At 39.2% G+C, this 14723-nt stretch overlaps 2 protein-coding genes across 3 annotated transcripts; both read right to left on the bottom strand.

Annotated features, from left to right (window-relative positions):
* Positions 1 to 1229: 1229 nt before the first annotated feature.
* On the bottom strand, positions 1230 to 7304 carry taf5l (TAF5-like RNA polymerase II, p300/CBP-associated factor (PCAF)-associated factor). 2 transcript variants are annotated; one of them, XM_018750833.2, is made up of 5 exons: positions 7147 to 7304; positions 5611 to 5752; positions 5352 to 5456; positions 3436 to 4178; positions 1230 to 2465 (listed from the first exon to the last, which is right to left on the bottom strand). In XM_018750833.2, the coding sequence occupies exons 2-5, from the start codon at positions 5747 to 5749 to the stop codon at positions 1668 to 1670; spliced, it is 1785 nt and encodes a 594-aa protein (XP_018606349.1). In that variant the 5' UTR covers positions 5750 to 5752; positions 7147 to 7304; the 3' UTR covers positions 1230 to 1667. The 2 variants fall into 2 exon arrangements, with proteins under 2 accessions (XP_018606349.1, XP_018606348.1); XM_018750832.2 differs by having other exon boundaries at positions 7151 to 7304.
* A 1539-nt stretch (positions 7305 to 8843) lies between these two features.
* Positions 8844 to 14723, bottom strand: LOC108933553 (acylphosphatase-2-like). Its single transcript, XM_018750711.1, has 4 exons — positions 14568 to 14723; positions 14105 to 14121; positions 13689 to 13798; positions 8844 to 9444 (listed from the first exon to the last, which is right to left on the bottom strand). The coding sequence occupies exons 1-4, from the start codon at positions 14701 to 14703 to the stop codon at positions 9330 to 9332; spliced, it is 378 nt and encodes a 125-aa protein (XP_018606227.1). The 5' UTR covers positions 14704 to 14723; the 3' UTR covers positions 8844 to 9329.

The following is a 14723-nucleotide window of genomic DNA, read 5'->3' as shown; positions in this document are numbered from 1 at the left end:
ATTTAACAGGTCCTGGAACAGCAGGGAGCGCAGTGGTCAGAGCTATAGCCTTTGGACTTGGAAGGGCCCGGGTTCCACTTCCAGCAGTATGCTTGATCACCGTTCTTACCCCGAATTGCTCCAGTAGCCTGTTTGTACCAAAATGTACCCAGCGTTATAAACGAGGGAATCATAGTAAGTTGCTCTGGAGAAAAGCATCTTCTGAAAGCAAGTGTGATGTTCTCCTCCTTTAAGTTTTAATTATTGAACTCAACACAAGCAGCTGTTGACAGACAAGACTTCAGTGTGTTCATCTTGCATTTGTTCTTCAGCAACAAATAACTTAAAACCACTTCTGGCAACTAAAACTTTCCAGATGTTTGAAAAAATAGACGTTTCACAGGTTTTCTGCACAAATACACAAAAGTTCCCTGGATTCTTATTTTTGTTTGAATATGGACAATGTCACATTTTGAACAAAGCTGACCATTCAGATGCTTTAACAGAAAAGTAAGATCAGGATTTTATTTCACAATTCAGGAAAAAAAACAGGCTTTCCAGTGAGACATTTGGTTTGACTGATTTACTATAGACATAATTACAAAATGAAACTAAAGGAGTAATCTCATCTTTTACATTTTATAAACCCCACAGATCTGTAAAGAGCTCCCATTCCCCAAGTATAGTGTTCAGTGAAATAACACCTCATATTCCAATCATTTGTGAACACAGTCTTGGAAATACTGTCTATTTGTAGATTCTTGAAACATTTCCCCTACTAGTCGTTACATATGGCGAATCTAAAATTTACTACATTTAGATGTCTTTAGGCCACACAACCTTTGCTTTAAAAATGACACTTTCCACACCAGGATAAAAAGAGAAGGAACACCTGTTTGGTCTCCCAACAGTGCTTATGCATCTTGGCAAATATTATACATCATGCCAACTAAATATACTTATACTGCTGTATGGATCAGTGTGTTCCAATTCAGCTTGGTGAACTTCAAAGTAAAGCAAATTGAATTCAAATCCCAAACTAGTTTCATAGCCAACACATATATACTACCATGAAAATAAATGGAACACAGTTGTATTTAGGAAAGCAATATAAACTTTTTTTTTTTTTTTTTTTTTTACACAAGATTATCAGCCCACATTTTTTCCTGAAAACTTGGTTTAAAGAAAGGTTAAAACAAGAAAAGAAACTCAGTTAATAAAGGTTGTAATTTGCAATTTAATAAGGCTTGGAGACTTTAAATCTTTGGTTAATAACTTTATCATAAAAATTCAATTACTTCAAAGTTCATTTTACAGTTTCACCCAATCTTGATTCACATTACAGCGTAGACATGATGTATTATTTGACAAAGAGCATAAAAACCCCTCAAAAACACTGGGCCCAAAAAATACTCAAGATTTGGACCTCTTTAAAAAGATCTCAATTTTTTTAATGTAGTCTGGTGTTTAACAAAAACACTCTGGTATAAACATTTCTATGGATGACAAATCTAGTTTTGTTCAAACATGAAGGTCTTGACCCATTTTAAGGCTTCTCTTTCTCATATTTAAATTCTTTTTTCAGAACAGCCTCCCCACAATATTTGCGAAACGGAAGTGGTTCATTGGTTTTTGACAGCAGGGATTCAAGATCTTCAGCACACTCCCTCTCCCCCTCAAATCAAATACTAGTGTTCTTGTTTCTCCTGAGCTGTACCTGTCACTAGCAGCAAGTTGCATGCCATGAACTGCACACTCAGTACATTGCTAGTATTTCCAGTATAAATACCTACCAGCTCATTAGAGGTACCATCTGCAGTGGTGCTGGTGTGGGAGGTGCGCAGGTCCCAGACACGAACTGAGTTGTCCATGGAAGCAGAAGCAACCAAACTACTATCTGGACTGAAGGACAGGCTAGTGATTGTGTCCGTGTGGCCACGCAAGTCCTTGAACAGTGTCCCTGCAGCCAGGTCCCACAACTTGAGACGCTGGTCCTCACCAGCTGAAGCTAGGTACTTACCATTGGGGGAGAAGGCTAAAGAGAGAACAGGGCCCCGGTGGCCTGTGAAGAGGCGCACAGTACTACCCTGCTGAGTGCTCCACAGACGCACAGTTTTGTCAGTTGAGCCAGTGGCCACATAATTAGAGTTCGGGTGGAACTTGACACAGTCTACATCAGCTAAATGGCCAGCGTACAGCCTTAAAGGGTATGTGCGACTGAAGGTCCAAAGTCGGGCTGTCCTGTCATGAGAGCTGCTGGCAAAGTACAGACTGCAAGGGCTAATGTCCACATCCCAGACTGGGTAAGCATGACCCTGATAGAGAACAGTATTGGTGAAGCTGTTCAGGTTCCAGTAGCGGATGGTGGTGTCCTCAGAGCAGGACAGTAGGCCTGAGCTATTGGTCAGGAAGGCAGTACAATACACCGGCCCACAGTGGCCCCGAAGAATCTTCATCTCACTGCCAGCACTGTCCTCATCATCAGCCTGTAAAGTGAACCATTAACATCACATATTAGTGACCAGTTTCTTTCAAATCATCACAAGTTCAAATACAGTCACACCCCAAAATATACAGTAGCTATTTCAGTTTGGACAAATTAACATTAGGAGTCTCATTTAATGCCTCTGCTTTGAATTATGAGGCATTTCTTTATGGTTATGGGGAGCAAACTTCAGCACAAAACATTCACATTTCTTCATGTAGCAAATCATTTTCACCAAAGTAATTTACAGTGATTACCACATATTATTTAGCTGAGACATTCATCCAAGTTGAGTTACAGTGCTACATACACTGTACTAAAATACTTTCAATTATTCACCCATCTGTACACCAGAGCAATGTAACACACAAATGCAGACAGAGAAGGGGCAATTTAGAACCACCAGTTTGCCCAAAACAAGGCCTTTGAGTATAAAAGTAAATCTAGGCAAACACAGAGAATATGCAAGTTCCACAAAGACTGAGTAGGGACCAAAGTCATGGGGAATTGTACAGCCCAGGTGCAGCTTTTTCAGTGAGTGTGAATTCATTTGCATTGCTTTCATTGATTTCTTTTGTCTTTACTGTTCTTTTTTGCACTAAAGATTGAATTAATACATAAACACTGAGTGACACAAGTATGTATGTTTTGTTTCTGACAGTTTAAGTATATGGTATGTAATAGCTACAAAAGAGCTGAATGAGCACAGGGAGACAATGAAACTGCCTTAATTAATGAAACTACTTTGTTATGTTATAATAACTGATGTTAACCACTGAAGTAACAATCCATGTTATTGGGGAAACCCTTTATGAAGGAGATTTTGGGAAAGCATTACCTTCATAAGGTGGGGGAAAACTATTCCACCATCAGTGAACAATTAAATGTTTATCATAATATATATTTGTTGGAGTGCTGACTAAAGATCAAGATGAAACTGTAAGATCCCTATATACAGTGGAAATTCTCACCTCCTCATCCAGAATATCACAGGCAAGGTGAATAGATGATACATCCACGGTGTGAGGCTCAGCCTTTAACTTGCGTGCCCGTAAGCTCCACAATTTGACACTTGAATTGTCAAACCCAGCAGCCAGCAACTTGCTGTCGGCAGATATCTCAGCAGTGTTAAGGAGCTGGTCGGTATGATGGAAGGCGTAGAAGCAGACAGTGGTGAGGGATGGTGGCCCATCTTTAACCCGCCTGATACAGTCCTGAAGTGACTCCATGGCTGCTTCATTCTGAAAGATGCTGGAGGTTATATCGCCTGGATCCAACCCCTCCCCAGCATCCACCCCTCGTGAGGAAGATCCCCCACAAGCACCCCCTCCATACAGTTGGTAGTCCATGCGCTGGACTGCAGTTACCTCTACCTGCACATGAGCACTTAGAACCCGACAGAGGGCAGAGTTGTCAGCACTCTGGAGGTAGCGTAAGAGGTAGCTGTATGCTGGATCAGTCAGGTGCACCACATACTTGTGGTCAAGAAATGCAGAGAGCTTAGGGTTGGAAGAGACATCTTGAACGGCAAGTACATGGCGCAGCAGCTCCACGGTTTCCTTCTGCTCAGCATTTTGTAGAAAGAGGCCCTGGAAGCGGGTGTGAAAACTGTCCACAGCATTTTTTAGTCCACAGCGCACCATGTCGAGATGCAAGTAGACAAACAGCGGATACAGCAGACAGCTCACTTCTTGGCCCCATGGCACTTCTGCCTCTGAAACGGAAACAAAGCATTTAGACAACATTTCGAACTCAACAAGACCAGGTGAATGGACTCAATCACAGTGATGATGGACACCTCCTTTGAACCCTAAGGATACAAGTAGAGGACAGTAGTTGTTGGAGGGCCATTATGTGGTCACCAAGAATTAACACTGACTCAACAGAACCTGACAACAAGAGGAGTCCAACAGGACTGCTAACACTAGGAAGTTCAAAATAAGGCAAGTAGTTTAATCTCCCCTTTTTAAGACTAACCCTTCTTGAGCTAGGCAGGTAAACTCCAACTACACACAGCTGCCAAAATGTAGACTCATGGCACATCACCAAATCAACATATAATGAAGACTGCAGAGGTTGACAATGCTTTTATAGATATTTAAAAATACAGGCAAATTTAGAGATATTTCACAGTGAGAACACTATGCCTTACAGTCAGTATGATTCAGAAAATTATAAATGGCTACCATAAAGGGTTACAGAGTGCAACACAGGAACAACATAATCAAATGACATTAAAAAAGTAAAAGGGTCTTTGGTGCACTCCAAACAACTAAATTTAATCACCAAGAACAGTGATGATTTTGCAATCGTGATATTATGGACAACCATACTGAGAAGGTCAACTTTCTATAAGAAACAGACAATAATATTAGCAATGGTGGCATATGTTTTGGTTCATTTTTGAGTGAAACTAGTTTAGTCTATGAACAGAATAAGGATAAGGAAAATGCCCTGCATAACAGACAAAGTAATATGGTTAGAATAGTATTTCTCATGCTTGTTTGGGGTTTGGGTTGCTTTTGAGTGAACCTGCATTTGGCAACATGATATAATTTTAGCCCATAAATACTAATGTAATAGCTTCCTCGATATCCAGACCCCTACCAAATTAGGTTTGGATAAGGGTTTACAATGTTCAGAAGAATATCACATAAACTAACCTGAGGAAGAACACTCAAATTCATCCCAAAAATAACAGCAATGCTGGTTAACACAGCCTCTTTTCTTCACATCAACAGTTAACTTTTAACAGGCTTAACTTTCCTACCTTTAAGAAAAAGAAACATTCAGTATTACAGTACACATAGCCTAGCAGCAATTTATTGTTGAATGGCACCCCGTTTTACGAAGGCTGAGTGTACAGTGGGGCGGTGAAGAGACATACCAGCCAGAAAGTTCCGCAGTTTGGCAAACTGCTTCTCATACTGCAGAGGGTCTGCTTGACACGGAGCTGCAGAGACCACATTGGTACAGCCAGACTCTGACTGAACTGTAACACCAAGGAGAAAACTGAGGCCTACCCAGCACAAATGCAGACACCAATTCGTCATAAATGTATATTCTGTTTATTGAAACACCGGTGTGTAAAAAAAACAGCAACACAAATAACAGAACAAAACTATGATACTAAGGTAATACATTACCTGTAAGGTTAGCTGCCATCTCTTCAGCGGAGTGAGAAAGTTTAGCTCCTTTCAAGGAACTCTCGGTGTCCACATACTGCCTCCGCTTCAGGTACTGAGCCACTGTGTATTGGATCTGCTCAGTCCTCACTCGCTTCATTACCTGTGGGATAGACCCCAGCATTACATTTTACATTTATTCATGTAACTGATGCTTTTGTCCCCCAGGTGCTTACAATTCTCTACCCATTTATACAGCTGGGTAATTGTACTGGAGCAATTCAGAATAAGTACTTTTCTCAAGGCTACTACAACTGGAGTTGGGAGTCAAACCTGCATCCTTTGGATCCAAAGGCCGTAGCACTAACCACTATGCTACGAGCTACTGTCCCACAGCGATATCATTTATATTCACAGTGAAATACATGTTGGCACCACACAGTAACAGAGATGCACAATGCTTCTAAGAATTGGTCACGAATATGAGTAAATCTCAAACAAGAAGGCTTTAAGTAATACAGTAAAGTAATACACTGTGTATGTAGGCTTGAGGATGTTAGGACACCCACATGGCTCCCTCAACAGTGCCTTCCAGTAGATGAGGGGGATGTGGAGCGCCCAAGACTCCATTTTTGCTGTATATGACTCACATATGTAATAAAAATCATGTTGTACAATGCCTGACCCCACTGCTTACTAAAAATTAAAGCTTCAAGAGAGGGCTGTGTTTAGTATAAATAAAGCAATTGCTACTCTTTCCTTCTATCAATCTATGACTGTTGAAATATTCCTCTTAATTCCACGACCATAAGTCGCTTCTAGTCTAGGTAATGAGTGTGAGATTGGCAGTGCAACAGAGAAGGGAAGGAAGAGAAGGAGCAAAAAAGTAAACACGAGTGAACTTTTTAAATTAAGTAAGTGTTCAGGAAAAGCCACAAAGTTCAAATTTTCCAAAAGCGACTTAAATAAATAAATAAAAAGATAAATAAATAAAATGCAAGCTACTACATTTTTCTACCAAAAAAAAAACGGCGTGAAGAGAAACTTTCTCACTTAGCCTCAGCGAGCAAGGGCACACAACATTTCTAAGTTGGGAGCGGTTAACGCTGTCAAAAACTCTTCAGGCAATTTAAAACTCGTTTTTAATCACCCTCTGAAATGAAAGTGCCGCATAACTTAATACGTGTGTTTTATTCAAATTATTTTGGTGTCTAGAGTCACCGACCTCCGGCATCACTGGTGCTACGCTGGCTAGCAATGCTAGTAGCTAAACAACCGTTAGCAGTGAGTGAGTCGTTCGTATAACAATCGAATCGGGGGAGAAAAAAGTTTTTAACCTCGTTTAATAGAAAACTTTGAAGCAACTACGGAGGCACGTTCTTTGCTGTGACTTGTTTGCAGCAGTAAAGGCGGCAGTTTTCCGCTCGCTGACTGTGAGGAGGAGAGGAGAAGAGAGACACACACACAGGCCTTCCAACCTTCGATTCCCAGCACTGGCACTGCAATCGCGTTTCAGTACCATGCAACAAGTGCATTTTACATTACCGCCCTACTTACTTACTGCATATCGTGATGTGCAGTCCAGATTTGATGCGATTAAAATAAAAAAGACGAAATTCACAACGAAACAATGCGTCCCGGCACTTTCTATTTGGTCTCGCGGCTGCAACTTTGAACAGCGCCTCGTTCTCCTAGCGGAGAGTCTCCTAACCGGCTCTGAGTTCCATTGCTTCTGTCTGGGCTGCACGCGCATTCGTCACCGCCGCCGCTCATCTTACGTACAGGCCCTATCACGCATTTCATAGTGCAGTACTGTACTGTATGTAAAGTGTACGCTGGCTTTGGCAAGTCAGTTCGTTCCGTGAAATCCTTTCTCGGGAGAATGCTCATAAATGGAAGACGTTATTTCCATATAGTAACAATTTTTATGCGTTCCTGCCCCTTATTGACACCCTTACTTTGAGTCAAAAAATATCACATTATTAAAATACACCTTTACTTCAGTGAGTCGGTTAGATCACTGATCTGATCAGTTATAAAAGCAGAACAGAAGAGGTTTCCCTTCAGTGATTATTCTTTGATTATGCGTATGGGTGTTTACCTGCGCTCATTCACCTCTTCTGCACGTATTAATGTACCCGTACTGTACAAACACTGAAAACATACATACCGAATGCTTCTGTTTAATTTAACCATTAATGCAAAAAATGTAAACGAAACAAGTGTATGAGAACAATGCATCTAAGGCATGTACTTCATTATTTGGGATTTCACACTCCTGGCAGCTTCTGCAAAACAATACGAAAAAACAGTGAAGTGCCTGTAAAACCTAAGGAAAGGCAATGACACCCATGCAGAGGACAAAAATGGGGACAGCAGGAATTGTAGTGGATAGAACTGCTGCCTTTAGGCCCAAAAAGTCACGGGTTCATATCTCACCTCTGGCTGTAGTACCCTTGAGAAAGGTAGCTACCATGGGATTGCTCTGGTAAAAATTACCCAGCTGTATAAATGGGTAAATAGCTGTAGGTAGCTTAACATTGTAAGTTGCTTTTTGAGAAAAGTACCAGCTAAATGAGAAAAAAAAAAAGGGAATTACAGTTTCTAGACAAAGCACAACAACTCTTAAGGCTGTTGACTTCATACAAATCCAAAGTGAGATAATCATTATAACATGTGAATCTAGTAAAAAAAAAAAAAAAAGGTGACTGAGAAGACAACTGTGTGGTGGCTCTGTTCTCCTGCCACTCAGCTGTTAGGAGGCATGAAAAATACAAACGTTGTCCTTGTAGCTTCAAAGAAATATTTCTTTAAATTGAGGTAGAGGTATTAGATTTAAACCACTCATTACCTCAGATTCTTGTAAACTGAATGTTTGTATCTCAGGGGTTACTGTATTTGGCACTTATATTAAAACAACAGCATCTCAGGTTGTTTAAGAAATTTTTTTATAATATTATAATGTAATCTACAGCATAATGTTGCATTTGTGAGGGTTATTTTTTTAACCACCAAAATTGTAAACCATTCTATTAAGCAAGAATTATAGCATACTGCAGTCTGGTCTGTGCTGTGAAACGGTGGTACACTGGGTCATTGTTTTATCAATGTTTGAGTGTAGAATTTTCAAAGAAACACGTTGTTTTCCAGATTATTTTTAATTGCATTTTTCCTCACCTCCCAACAAACTTCAAGATCAGTGTCAATAACAAGGAACATTGCACATGGATTATGGAATAAATTGGTCAAAAATCTGTGTGTAAAAATGCACCTTTATTAGTTACAGTAAACAAATTCATATACAACAAATTTTACTTATTTCTATGAATATTGTGGCACATTTTCTAAAATCTCTGAACAGCCAGTGACATTTCCCCATTCTAGCCAATACTAGAATAGAATGAAAACACAAAACATAGACGAGCAAAGACAGCAAAATATCAATATGTCAGTCTGTATAGACGTTGAAGGATTTAAGATTAATACCTTATTTATTGTATTTTGAATTTACAATATATTTACAGTAAAATAGTTTTAAGTTAATTTTTCTATAAATGTTAGAATGAAGAAAAGTCAGATTTTCCTAAGAAATAATTGTATCTTTTTTGTATAAGATCCATACTGTTGTGTGAATGTTGTGCCTCTGAAATTGCAAAAGTCAAATCTGTCTTAATCAGAAGTCATGCTATATTCTTCACCTTTTCAGCTACTAATGCATGCAGTTGCATTGTGTATGATTCTCAGTAACGTGTGCCAAAGCCTCTCATCTCCAGCTTGGGGATGTCCCGCTCATTGGAGAAGACAGCACGATCAATACGTGAGCTAGGGCTCCCAACCTTGCTGAGCCACACCTTCCTAGGTGGAAAAATAATTATGTTTTATTACTTCCAGAGATTTGTTCTTGAAAAAATACATACAATTCACATACAATTTCAAATTATTTCAGCAACAGCGACAGCTGGTAGAGTAGTGGTTAGAGCTTCTGTCTTTGGCCCTAAAAAGGTTGCAGATTCAATTCCCACCTCTGGCTGCAGTACTCTTGAGCAAGGTACTTACCCTAAAATTGCTCCAGTAACATTACCCAACTGTATAAATAGGTAAATAATTGTAAGCTGCTTTGCAGAAAAGTGTCAGCTAAATGAATAACTGTAATTTCAACTGTAAAACTTTCATTTTCCTGAATGACCTATCCCACACTAAGTATGTTTGCCAACAAAGTTGCAGCTATTTAATGAAGACCTATTCACTTCCTCACACTGGCCAAAGACAACTTTTCTAACAAAGGCACAAAAACCCTGGCAGTAACATGATGACAAATTTATGTATTGGCAGGGCTGGAGTTTCCATATCAAGGACAGTAACTAGGAATGCAGCCCATCACATTTACTCATTACAAAGTGACTTACAATTATTTTACCAATTTATGCAGATGGGTAATGTTACTGGAGCAATTTGGGGTAAGCATCTTGCTCAAGGGCACTACAGCCAGAGGTGGAGATTGATGTTGGAACCTTTGGGTCAAAAGGCAGCAGCTCTAACCACTACACTATCAACTTTCCTATGCTGGACCTCACCATTGACATGTTAGATGTGTATAAAGAACGTCAGTAACATTTTACCCTGTGGCACTGTTGCTGAGGAAAAACTGAAGGATTGTGATAGTTCACGTTTGATCCCTTCATGGGAGCAGTAGATGTAGGAGCTTCATTCCTGTCACATGCACTTGAGCTCATGCAGATTACCCTCATGCAAGGTCAACAATGTGTGGAAACTTGCCATCCAGCTAAAGGTTGTGTAGACCCTTGTTGCTGTATTCAGTCCAGGATACACCACCTCTCCTACAGCTGCTCCCTGTGTAAGCAGTCTAATGCTGGCATGGCGCTGAGCATCAGTGTTGGATGGCCCAAAGATCCTGGCAGTACATGCTGGGGTACAGAGGGGATCAGTCATGCAGACTGAGGCTATAGAAAGTTTTGTTGTGGCTGGTATTGGCTGGTCTTCTTCAGCAGGCATTGGTATGAGGTCACAATGGGCAGGACTTCTTGTGGGTGACCAGGAGGAAGAAGAGGAGCAGGAGGGAGGTTGAGTTTGTTATAGATACTGAATCTGAGGTCCCAGGTTTAACACGTGCCCCTGATGAAGGCAAGGCAGACCTCACTCCTTTCCCTATCTGACTGGATAATTCAGGTTTGTTGATCATTAATTTTTCCCATTTGGGGAAACCTTGCAAGTTTAGCTTGTCTGGACTTGTGGACACATACCCACATGGTAGCTGGGGAAGAAGGGGGATTATGGCTGGAGAGATTGTTTTATTGCTTATTATAATATGGAATTGCCAGCATGTCATTTTTCAAGGTGTTTTTAAAGTTATAAATTTCTTTTTCTATATGAATGGAATTTATGTATTTTTAAAGTAGCTATCAATAATAGATTTTTATATGGAATGTAAAGTTTAATGTAAACAGTCTAGCAGAATATAGCCTTAGCTTTTTTATCGTGATGTTTTTCTGTTGCTTTGCAATTTTTTTATTTCTATATTGCACTCTTTTCAATAGCGTGAGAGAGTGCTGACCAAGAGACTACATACTTTGCTTTCACACACAGGAAGTGCCAATAAAAGAAAGAAAAATAAGCAGGGAAGGCAGCTTGATGATGTATTAGTCAGAATTAAGCCATCTTGCAACTGAGGAAAAGAAAACAAAAAACTCCCTTGTCAAGGAACTGGGAGAAATATAAACCTCTGGAAGTCCAAGAACCAGCTCAACTAACCTGAGCATAAATTTTTGAAAGTTTAATTTTAAAGTATTTGAATTTTACTCACTTATTTTAAAAAGTGGGTGGCACAGTGGTGCAGTAGGTACCACTGACATGCCATAGCTCCTTGGCTGTGGAATATGATGTGTGTTTGAACTTGGCTCAGTTTGTGCTGAGTTTGCAAGGTGTTCCTCTATTCACATGGGTTTTCTTTGGGTGCTCCGATTTCCTCCAATAGTCCAAAAACTTTTTTTCAGTGAATTAGTGACTCTAAATTTCCCTTTGTGCGTGAATGAGTGTGTATGATTGTCTTGCGATGGATTGGTGTCCCATTCAGGGTGTCCACTGCCTTACACACTATTATTTCCAATACACTCTGGACCACCGAGAGCCAGAATTAGACAGACTGTTCAAAAAGTTGTAAAAAGTTTTGATACCATGAAATTTTTAATTTCTATCAGATGTGAACAACTGATGGTTTGATTTTATACTATCTTCCGCTATGTTGTCATGCTATGTGTATTTTGAAGGTGTTATTAGCATACTGTCATGTCTTTTTTTTCTTTTTTTTTTGACTAGATTCTAAATGGTTTTAAGTGATGATGTCTGATAAAGCTTCGGTGTGGAAAATAAACATGTTTAGTGTTCAAGATGATATTTTTGAAAAGTTAAAGGGTATCATTGTAAAAAATTACTATAAAACAAATTACATACTGTACATTACAAAACAGAACAACCCATCAGGTGACAATAAACAGAAATACATTAAAATTTATCAAGCATTCTTGACAATAAATTTATTTAGGGGTATGACAAGGGAGTTTCATTTCAAATGGAATTGAAATGAAATTGGAGGTCTACATGTGTAGTGTTATCAAAATAATGATTCCTAACCTGGTTTAAAAACTAATGATATATGAAATAGCTTCCAGAAAAGAAATAACCATTGATTACCTATTGGAAGAGCTACATGTATTGCACAGTGCAAAAGCATTAATAAACAAACACCAACATATGCAATATTTATTACTTCATATTATGATATACATGCAAACAAGCTGAAAAGAGCTGGAATGGACAGACAAAATAATTCACACTACGAGCAAAACCAGTTACTGGCAGTCGTGATTTAGACTTTCATATCTCTGAAATCCCACAGATACTTCAGATGCAGTCATGGAAGAAAACACAAAAGTTAGGCAGTACCACTTTGTAACTCATCATTGGTATGGTTTACTTCTATAAGTGTTTATATTCCAGAAATGAGTGGCTATGCAGGCCATAGCAAGGCTCATGGAAGAATTGTTATGCTGTATGCTTAAGTAGTTTTGGCCAGCAGCAAGTTGGAAGGTCTACAAAATACAATGTTAGAAAAAGCAACAAGACCCTGATAGACAGATGTTTTCCCCGCTGCTCATGATGAACTGACTTAAGCAGCATGCTGTGAGTGACCAAAATATCCTGACTCCGAAAGCCATTTAATTCAGCTAGCTATTATAGGAAACATGCATGCCTGTATAGTGGGGGAGGTTGTTTTGATTATATAAAGCCGCTATTTTTTCTGAACCCTATTTTAGAACTAATCACAGAAATGCACAATTCTCTGTCATTAGTCCTTTTCGAAATTTACTGGAAGATGGTTGGCCTGGATATGACGCTGCACAAATAAAGTGGAGCATTACTGATTTTATATTGGAAACACTAAGCCAATCACAATAACACTGGAAACCTACTAAGCCAAGCAAAAATGAACAGTTCCCTTTAAGTGTCACCAGCTACAGGATGTAGGCAGGCTATACACAACTCAGTAGAGTGTGGTGAGTTAGGATCTTTCTTCAGCGCTCAGTAGAGCAACCTGAAGTGTATAATATACATACAGGGAGTGGACAGTAGACATCAGCAACCCTTATACCACATAGGACATGGTCATATGCTATGTAGACTTGATTAGCATATTCCCATGCTCTTCAAAACAACTGTGTCCAAAAAAAAAAAAAAAAAAAAAAAGAGTTGGTCCCCTGCTCCACCACCAGGACTAAATCTGGAATGTTCCTCCCTAATTGGAAACTCAACTGTCAGAACAGAGGTGCCCAACTTTTGTCAGCCATGGGTCACAATCCCTAGGTATACTTATAGCTCTATAATAAGTTCTTCATTATGGTAGCCATTAGTTGGCTGTCTTCGTTTGTATCAATTTTTCTTGCTGTATGCCTGTTAAAGAGCTCTGTGTTACTGCGTGAGAAGCATTTTTATACTCAGTTATTGGTTTCTCGTGTATTTTTCTGATCTCTTTGTACTATATACTTGTTCTGTCAACCTTCAGTTGTATCTTGGGATGCACTCACATTTCTCTCACTTTATCAGTGGGTCCCTGGACTTGACCCACAACTGTGCCCTGCCTGGTGTTCTTCACCCAGCCACTCACACCCAGTTTCTTGGCCTGGTCTTCAGTGTACTGCAATGGCATAAGAAACATACATTGAGCCTGAGACTGCATACTTAGGACCATTGTTTTATATAATTTTTGCAGCATGATACCTTGCATTATTATACAAAACACTACTATCAGATCATCACACATAACATTATGAATACAATATTTAATTCTAGGACTTCTGAAATATGTTTAGTCAAACCAATTCTAGTTATATGTTGTTAAAACAATGGAAAAAAATGTATGAAATTCAAAAAGAAATACAAAAGGTGTCGATAATGATTAAAATGCTTAGTGGGAGGTATACTAAGAAAGTTACTTGCTTACCATTCTGAAGCAGACACCTACAAATTAAAGACACATAGCGCATTATTATTTATTCGCAATTTACAAACACAACGTTATACAATTTATAAAGTTGTAAATTTGCAAAGTACAGTATAGTAACCGACAGAATCCTGCTTTGAAAAAACGTCACAGACTAGAAATTCTAGTATAATTATTAATTCTAGCAGAATTAAGAATGACCAAAAAAAAGCGGTTTTAAACCATACATAACATAGCGGATAAGGTACAAACAAACGTATGTTGAAATATATGCAATATACCTGCAGCCTACCTAGTCTGAAAGGAAATAATATGTTTACTGTATATAAATCTAGTCACCAGTTATTGCGATCAGTCAGTGTCTATATTAGGCGCGCGCTTTATTTAGGCACCGGATTAATTTACAAAACGGAACGTTACGGCGAGGGGCAACAGTAAGTTATGTTAAGTCACAAATACCTACCCTGAACATTTCCAAAAACCTCAAAATCTACGGAGCATAGATTCGCTCCTCCTTGAACACCACTACGTGACATGATAGCACATAAAAGGAAAACGATTAAAAGAAAACAACGCCGCGAAGCTCCCGAAGCGAACATTCAGCAAACCGTGAACGACA

The sequence above is a fragment of the Scleropages formosus genome, chromosome 16 (assembly GCF_900964775.1).
Source record: "Scleropages formosus chromosome 16, fSclFor1.1, whole genome shotgun sequence".
NCBI classification, from domain to species: Eukaryota; Metazoa; Chordata; class Actinopteri; order Osteoglossiformes; family Osteoglossidae; genus Scleropages; species Scleropages formosus.
The sequence above is the reverse complement of the archived record's forward strand: the minus strand, read 5'-3'. Positions and strand labels throughout refer to the sequence as shown.